The following is a 9274-nucleotide window of genomic DNA, read 5'->3' as shown; positions in this document are numbered from 1 at the left end:
CACCAGGCTAACCAGAGGATCAAGAGCCACGCTGCTCTGGCCAACAGCTCGCTGACTCCCAGACACGCAAGGGAGCCCAGCTGAGACCAGAAAGACCTCCCAGGCTAAACCGCGGCCTCACAAGCTCGCTACACGCCACTGAACTTCGGACAGCTCATTGCAGTGTTATTGTGATTGAAAACTAAAAGACGACCCCACGAAATCCAGATCCACCCAACAGCGGCTGCCTCATTCTCCACTCCGCAGCTTTAGCTGCCCTGCGGTTTCTGTTCACTCCAGTCCCCTCTGCCCTCTGACTTTTCCGTGCAGCTCTTCACAGATGGCCCGCGCTGCCCCTGCTATCTCAACACCTCACCTCACCTCTCCCTCTAATGTGGTTCAGATCAGAAGGGCCCTTGGACCACTAGCCATCCGTGGCTTGTGATTCAAAACTATAAGTTGCTCTAAGCTAAGAAAGCAATACAAGTTCATTTCAAGAAAATAAATTGTGAAATACAGATAAGGTTAAAAAAAAAAAAAAAGGATATAATTGTCTTCATCTCATCACCCTGAGATAATCACTTTTAACTTTCAGGTTTATACTTCACCCGTCTTTTATCTCTTCCTGCAGAAAAGCAAAGTTATTCCAGAAATCAGGAGGGGACACTAATGTGTGAGTTCATATCACTCACTTCTCAACAGATTTCCATCACAAACAACACCATCTCCTTTGAGAAAAAGATGTCCTATAAGACAAATATCATTAAGAAGTTTGGTTTTAGGGAATTCCCTTGCAGTCCAGTGGTTAGGACTTGGAGCTTTCACTGCCAAAAGCCTGGGTTCAATTCCTGGTCAGGGAACTAAGATCCAGCAAGATACGTGGCACAGCCAAAGGAAAAAAAAAAAAAGGATGGCTTTAAAGCTTTGGAGGGCAGAACCAATTCATGTTTCTTTTTGGTAGAAATGCCTCCAGGGACTAAAATCAAAAACTCCTCTTGGTCACATTGGACTTGCAGACTACAGTCTTCTTCAATTTGCAAAAATAATGTGTATTCATTGTTGAAGAATAATGAAACACAGAGGAACCCAAACAGTGCATGGTAAATCAGTTCTAATGCCACCCCAGAGACAACCACTGTTGAATATAAGTATATGTTTCTATTACCAATTTTGTGTTCTTTTCTTTAGAAAAGCAGTTTATTTCAGGTTACGTAAAGGATCACTCCTGTATGACTTTACTTCATCAATTACTTTATTACATTTATTAGGGATTTTTAATACAGAAAAATTCCAAAAGTAAACAAAGCCAATAATGCCCACTTTGAAATAATCCCAGTTAACATTTCTTTAAAAGGCAATGCAAACAGAGTTTTCTCAAGTGTGGGAGAGACAAAAGGAAAAAGAAAATTCTCCTTTCCAACCCCACCTCACCATGTCCAGAACCTCAAGGAAACCATTGTCAGACTCTGTTGCCTCTTTTTAAAAAAAGCTTATGCAGGGACTTTCCTGGTGGTCCAGCAGTTAAGACTCCAAGCTTCCAATGCAGGAGGCATAGGTCTGATCCCTCGTTGGGGAATTAAGATCCCATATGTCACATGGTATGGCCAAAAAAATTTAAAAAGTAGATTTTAAAGCTTATGCATAACTAGAATATGCATCTAAGTGAAGTGCACGTAACTCATCATACAAACAAACCTCTCTGCCCCTTCATCTTTTGCTTAATAATATAGTTTTTTCCAAACAGCACATACAGATTTTCCTCATTCTTTTATCATTTACAATATTACATTGCATGTAAATTCTAGAGTTCATTTCACCAGTCCCAACTACTGGATTATCTGCCCCTACAAGCACTAAGGTGAGCAGTCCTGTACATATATCTTGGTGCACTTTTGGAAGCAAAGCCCTAGAACTGCTGAGTGGAAAAAAATTGGCATCTGTAACTTTGATCAGTTCAGTTTAGCTCAATCGCTCAGTCATGTCTGACTCTTTCCGACCCCATCGACTGCAGTACGCCAGGCCTCCCTGTCCATCACCAACTCCCAGAGTTTGCTCAAACTCATGTCCATCATGTCAGTGACGCCATCCAGCCATCTCATCCTCTGTTGTCCCCTTCTCCTCCTGCCTTCAATCATTCCCAGCATCAGAGTCTTTTCCAATGAGTCAGTTCTTCACATCAGGTGGCCAAAATACTGAAGCTTCAGCATCAGTCCTTCCAATGAATATTCAGGACTGATTTCCTTTAGGATGGACTGGTTGGATCTCCTTGCATTCCAAGGGACTCTCAAGAGTCTTCTTCAAGACCACAGTTCAAAAGCATCAATTCTTCGGCACTCAGCTTTCTTTATAATCCAACTCTCATATCCATATGTGACTACTGGAAAAACCATAGCTTTGACTAGATGGACCTTTGTTGGCAAAGGAATGCCTCTGCTTTTTAATATGCTGTATGGGTTTGTCATAGCTTTTCTTTCAAAGAGCAAACATCTTTTAATTTCATGGCTGCAATCACCATCTGCAGTGTAACTCTGATAGATATTGTCAATTGTTCTCCAAAAGGCCCTAGTGTAGACTCCCACCAATGGTATATGTATATGTGCCTGCTTCCCCAAGTCTCAGTCAATGTTGACCATAATCAAAGTTTTAGCAAAGCATTCTATATTATTTTTTATCAGTCAGGGTTCCCCAGAAAAACAGGGCTAGTAGGAGATCTATCGATAAAGACAGATCTCGTCTAAGCAATTGGCTGATGCAACAGTGGGAACCAGCAAGCCCAGCATCTGTCGGGCAGGAGCCAATGCTACAATCTTGGGACGGAACTTCTTTCTCAGGGAAAGCTCAGAGTTGCTCTTAAGATCTTTCAGTTAACTGGATAAGGCAAATGTGGATCATTGAAGACTTACAAGCCACCAGTCCCTACTGCAGAACTACCTGCTCCTACAAATGCTCCAGTGAGTGGCCTGGTACACCTATCTTGGTGTACCTTTGCAAGCGGAAGTTGGTTGTAGATGTTAGTCACATCTAAAATATCCCTTCATAGCAATATTTAGATTAGTGTTTGATTGAATAACAGGAACTATAGCCTCGCCATGTTGACACCTAAAACAAACATAACTACCCAAGAGAAATGAAAACATATGTCCACACAGAAATGTGTAAGAATAGATGTTCATAGCAGCATTATTTATTAGTAGCCAAAAAAAGTGGGAACATCCCAAATACCCAACAACTGATAAATGGAGAAAGCGAAATGTGGGATAGCCGTATAATGGAATATTATTCTATAACAGAAAGGAATTAATTACTGCTGCATGCTATCTCATCGATGAACCTCAAAAACAGGACGCTAAGTAAAAGAACCAGTCACAAAATATCACATATGGCATGTTTCCGTTTATATGAAATGCTCATAAAGCCTCTCTATCCATAACCTTTGCTCACTTTTCTATTGAGAACTTCTTCTGAGAGCTCTTGATATTGCTAGGTGTTTAACCCTTTACCTGGCACGTGCTGTGCTGTGTCAGTCGCTTCAGTCGCATCCAACTCCCTGCGACCCCCCAAGACCTCAGCCCACCAGGCTCCTCTGTCCATCTTGCCAATATTTTCCCGCTGTCGTTTCTCATTTGATTTTGTTGCTTTATCTTCTAATGACCAGAGTATTTTTTTTTCCTATACAATCAGATCTATCGATCTTTTTCTTTATGGCCTCTGAATTTCCTATCTTGTTAAGGAAAAAAAAAAAAAAGGTTGCTAAGAACCACTGTCAGAGCCACAGTAACCACTCCATTCATCTTGGTTTTCTAAATGTTCCCCTGAATCACGAAATCACAGGAAAGCAATGTATTTAGACACCATTAGCCCGGCTCCATTGAGAGGCCTCTACGGAAGTGAGAGTAGATGTCAGGCCCCAGCTTTTAGCAAAGATCGATACAAAAGCTGGAGGAAAAGCTTCGCATCTTCTGCAACATTACAAATGCCCATTTTGTCATTCAGCCTCTTGTGTAAGGATCCATACAAGAGATTCCTCTGAGCAGCTCATGCCAAGAGAAAAAGTACTCACTGATTGAAAGGACTCAGGCATTTTTCCTGGCAATAAAGTACCACACACTCCATCTGGCTTCCCATTTCATCTTGACTGCCAGGAAATCCAGAACCAAATGGAAGCTCAGACGCAGGAGAAACCCAACCTCACTTTGGGGAATTTATGCCAGGCATGATCAGGCAGCATCGTTAACTGCCCTCTGGTATAGCGGTGTGCATGCCCACATGCTTAGTCATGTCTGACTCTTTGTGATCCCGTGGACTGAAGCCCACCAGGCTTCTCCATCCATGGGATGGATGGGTTGCCATGTTCACCTCCAGGGCATCTTCCCGATCCAGGGATCGAACCCATATCTCCTGCGCCGGCTGGCGGGTTCTTTACCCCCTATGGTGGGTTTTGCTGTCAATCATCTCAGGTCCCTTTAGGATGTGGATGAGACACAAATAGGGACATAAACAAAATGACAAGAAGAGAGAACAAAGACACTTGTCTAAACGATGGCAACGCTAACCCAGAGGTTTCTGTCACAACCACGATTAATTAACATTTCCATACGTGCTCCCAAAAGTGGAGGTGCCCTGGAAAATCCAGATCTGAGGCTTCTCTGAGCAGTGAAATTTGGAGCACACCCAGAGTAACTTCAGGAAAATCCTGGCAGCTGTTGAGTGGAGACACTCCTTTGTGCATCTAAGATAATAGATTAGCCAGACCCCTCCCTAACATTTGGGGGACCAGGGCTAGCATACAAATGGCGGCCCATATACCATGTGTCTCGATATTTTAACAGTCTAAAGCAAGCTAAGAAAAGAATCTATCAAATCAGCATTTCCCTGATGGTTCAGTGGTTAAGAATCCACCTTACAATGCAGGGGACTCGAGTTCAATCCCTGGTAGGGGAACTAAAGATCCCACATGCCTTGGAGCTACTAAATTTGTGGGCTGCAATTACTGAGCCTGTAAGCCACAGCTAGAGAGTCCCTGTACCGCAAGGAAAGATCCCGTGAACTGCAACTAAGACCCAGGGTAGCCAAATAAATAAACACATATTTTCTTTAAATCTATCAAATCAAATGCATCTGGACTTCCCTGGTGGCCCAGTGGTTAAGACTCCATGCTTCCACTGCGGGGGGCACAGGTTAGATCCCTGATCTGGTAACGAAGGGGCTTCCCAGGTAGCACTAGAATCCACCTGCCAGTGCAGGAGATTCAGATGTGGGTTCAGTCCCTGGGTTGGGAAGATCCCCTGGAGGAGGGCATGGCAACCCACTCCAGTATTCTTGCCCGGAAAATCCCATGGACAGAGCTGCCTGGCAGACTACGGTCCATAGGGTCCAAAGAGTCAGACATGACTGAAGCGACTTAGCACGCATGCATGCTAGTAACTAAGATCCCACAGGCCACACAGTATGGCAAAAAAGAAAAAAGTGCATCTGACCTTCCTACCTTGACAAAAATACCTGCCTACCAACGCAGAAGCCAGATTTGAATGTATCATTCTCAGAAGTTCTGCTCCAAGACATAGCAGCCTAGTGACAGATGTCTCCCTATCCTCAGCCCACCGTTCACAGACGTTCCCCTGCCCTCCCCACTCCCGCACATTCCACACCCCAAGGCCCTCAGGAGAGTGTGTATGTGAACACCCAGCCTTCACACCCAAGCTCTGTCCACATCCCAGCAAACAGCCACCCCTTGGCCACGACTCAGGCAACACTAGCAGTTAGCTTGGAGCAAACTATAGTCTATAGCGGGGACACAAATCTTTGAGCTCCATGGACCACTTATTTCACGGGGAGGGGCACAGCCAGATAAAGACCAGGCATAAAGGTGGCCCTGGGTTTCAGGGGCAATCATTCAATTTCTAAACTAATCAGCTCTGAGCTCTCCATGGTGGCCCAGAAAAAAAGTTTTCCCCCATCGTCAACTCACTCCTAACATGATCATCTTCACGGAGTTGCTGTTTTTAAAAAGACCAGCCCAAGAACATCATCCCTCCCTTGCCTCCGGGCAGAATTCCACTGGATCTGAAATGCTGAACCCCGTCATCCTGGACTGTGTCCTCACTGAATCAGAAAAGGTCACAAGAAAAGGGGACTGTTTTCACAGGAGAGAAGGTGATGGTAACTCTTCACCCTGGAGAGGACAAGGATAAGGGCAGAAAGAACGAGACTCTGTCCTATCTTTTAGTAAAAGTGGTAGATGCAGATGGACAGACTGACCCCTCACATTCTGGAATATTCTCTCTAGGAAGCACTTCTTCCAGTGTGAGGAAGTTAGATTTGAGATGTAAATTATTAAAGCCACTGCATACAACAAACAAATGAAGTCTTTTCACCAGGGAGGAAATAAAGGAGAAGAAAGAGAAGCCGCTCAGTCGTGTCCGACTCTTTGTGACCCCACGGACTATAGCCTAGCTGGCTGCTCCATCCATGGGATTTTCCAGGCAAGAGTACTGGAGTGGGTTGCCATTTCCTTCTCCAGGAGGAAATAAGAACTGAACAGAATTTGGTTCGGGAAGTGGGACTGAGGAACCGTGGTCAAAGGGCGTCCAAAGGCAACATCGTGAATGACCCCTGCTAGCGATCCAGTGCCATAGTCTGACCCAAGGAGGCCCTGTCGATCTCTACAGTTTTTCATTTTGTTTTTTTTTGTATTTTTATGGTTTTATAAGTTGAGCTAAAGCTGGCATCTCCCTGAATGCTTGCCTTTGGACAGCGGCTACTGTCCACTTTGAAACTAATGCATTTACCCAGCCATTCATTCATCGAGGATCCACTGGCTATCAGCCTCTGAGTGCATGTTCATTTCTTCCCTATCGCTTATGATTTTCTTTCAGGTATTGCACCTGAATTTCCAGGTAATTCTCCCCACTACTTCCTGCAAGTACACAAGTAGCCAGACCCTTCTTTCTCAGACTCTGTGTCCCTTTGAAATGTTATCCTCTCCAAGGCCAAGTGCATATTCTTCCCAATGTGTATATCCAGACATCCTCATTTTTTTCATTCTATAGACTTTCCCACAAGGGAGACCCCCAGACACAGGTATTCCAAGAAGCTGGTGCCAAAAGGGTTATGAAATGTTCAGGGATTTTGGACTTCCCTACTAGTCTAGTGGTTAAGACTCTGAACCTCCAACAAGGGTTTGATCCCTGGTAGGGGAAGTAAGATCCCCTATGCCTCAAAGTGTGGTCACAAAAAAAAAAAAAAAGTGCAAGGATATTATTGAGGGAAACACCTATGAGAGCAATCAGGTGGGAGAGGCAGGAAAAGCAGTCAGACTGTGATGGAGATGTCGACTTTAAAAAGATGCACAGCGTGAGAGTTGTGAGTTAAGTTTCATCTGGGGCAAAATGACTGCAACCCGGGAGACAGCACCCCAGCTGGCTCTGAGAGACTGCTCCAAGGAGGTAGCGGGGACGGTCGATGTGTGTGATTTTGGTGAAGGGGGAGTTCGTGCAATTGAGCACCTATTTTACAAAAGGTATGTTTCTGCTAGTTACGAGGAGCCGATATCACCGTGAAGAGATTTAGTGCTTTCCTAGATATGAAGAGATGGGAGGATTAGGGTCTTGAAATCAAGTCCTGAAAGTATCTAACTATCTAAAGACCTGTTCCACCAGTTTTTCTGGAGCACACAGTGCCCCATTCTTCACCCTGAACTCCCTTCCGGGCATCTCAAAGGTCAACAGCTGCAGCAACACCGGATTCAGTCTCCACCGAAGCAGATGTCAGATGCCCTCGCACGCGTGCATGCTAAGTCGCGCCAGTGGGGTCTGACTCTATGCGGCTCTACGGATTGTAGCCTATGTCCGTAGGACTCTCCAGGCAAGAATACTGGAGTGGGTCTCCATGCCCTCCATCAGGGGATCTTCCTGACCCAGAGATCGAACCCAAGACTCTCATGTCTCCTGCATTGGCAGGTGGATTCTCAGTAAAGGGTCTACCTGCAACATGGGAGACCTGGGTTCAATCCCTGGGTCAGGAAGTTCTCCTGATGGAGGGCATGGTGACCCACTCCAGTATTCTTGCCTAGTGAATCCCACGGACAGAGGAGTCTGGCGGGCTACAGTCCATGGGGTCACAAAGAGTCAGACATGACTGAGTCACTGAGCCCAGCACAGCGCCACCTGGGAACCCAGCAGATGCCCTTGGGAAGTGCCAACTCATGGTTGACCCAGGTCTGTCCCCAGGTGAAGGAGGAAGAGCAGGAAGGTTGGGTAGACGTGTGCAAGGCTGCTCTGAAGTCTCTGGAAGTTTCTGCAAAACTGCAAGAGAGTCCAGGAGCCAAAGCTGGCTTTTAGGGAAGTCTTGCTTCTCCCAGGAACAGACCAATGACGGCCCGCAGAGCGCAGCAGTGAGACCTCAGTCAGCAATGCCCTCGGGGCTGGAAGTCTGAGAGGCACATTCTCAAGGTCACCCGAGAGACTGATTAACTTGGGTTGACACAAGATTTCCTTCATGCTTTCATGCCACGTTCAGCGGTTTCACTAGGAAATCCAGAGCTTGGGGGCAGGGGGGGGCAGGGGTTGTGTGTGTGTGTGTGTGAACATGTGTGTGTGCGTTTAGAAGGAGCCCACTCCCACAGCCCCGGAACCTCTCAGCCCCCTCTGTTGCTCCCTTTCAGACCATCCTGGTGGGGGACAGCGGCGTGGGGAAGACCTCCCTGCTGGTTCAGTTCGACCAGGGCAAGTTCGTCCCAGGCTCCTTCTCGGCCACCGTGGGCATCGGATTCACAGTAAGCACTCTGGGCTTGGGGGTCCTGCTGGGCCTCTGACAGGGTCCCAGCAGGAGACAGGTGGACGCTCACACTGGGTCATTCAGGAGGTTTAATAAAACGGCTATTGGCTGAGGTGCAGGCAGGGGGTGGGGAAACCAGGAGGGAAGTGGCAGGGCCCTTGGGCAGTTTCAGGGCATCCATCCCACCCGAGGTCTGAAGAAAGGGAAGAGGGAACCGTCAGCAGAACCAGGAACAAAGAGGGCTGTGTACAGAGGGCTGCCCTGACCCCAGTGGTGGAACACAGCCACCATCGGAGCCCACCCGGGAGGCAGCCGGGGCAGGAAACTGGCCCCTGTCCCACATTGCTCCCCTCCTGGTCCCCGTCCACCTCCCTCTGGGGCTCCCCACGACTGAAGACAGCTAGAAGGCAAGGGAGCATCCTGACATAGATACAGGGCAAGAAGAAGCCCAGAGAGGCAAAGAGGTAGCTTAAAAATTGCACATAAGTCCTTGGGACTTCTCTGGCAGTCCAGTGTTTAA

At 46.7% G+C, this 9274-nt stretch overlaps 1 protein-coding gene across 1 annotated transcript in view; it reads left to right on the top strand.

Annotated features, from left to right (window-relative positions):
• The window catches only part of RAB37 (RAB37, member RAS oncogene family), a 65269-nt gene that overhangs the window by 41140 nt on the left and 14855 nt on the right, over positions 1–9274 (top strand). Inside the window, exon 2 of the mRNA XM_068978013.1 lies at positions 8642–8752. Within this exon, the coding sequence (XP_068834114.1) occupies positions 8642–8752 (111 nt within the window). The remainder of the gene's footprint in view (positions 1–8641; positions 8753–9274) is intronic.

The sequence above is a fragment of the Capricornis sumatraensis genome, chromosome 8, assembly GCF_032405125.1.
Source record: "Capricornis sumatraensis isolate serow.1 chromosome 8, serow.2, whole genome shotgun sequence".
NCBI classification, from domain to species: Eukaryota; Metazoa; Chordata; class Mammalia; order Artiodactyla; family Bovidae; genus Capricornis; species Capricornis sumatraensis.
This window is presented reverse-complemented; position numbering and strand designations above follow the sequence as displayed.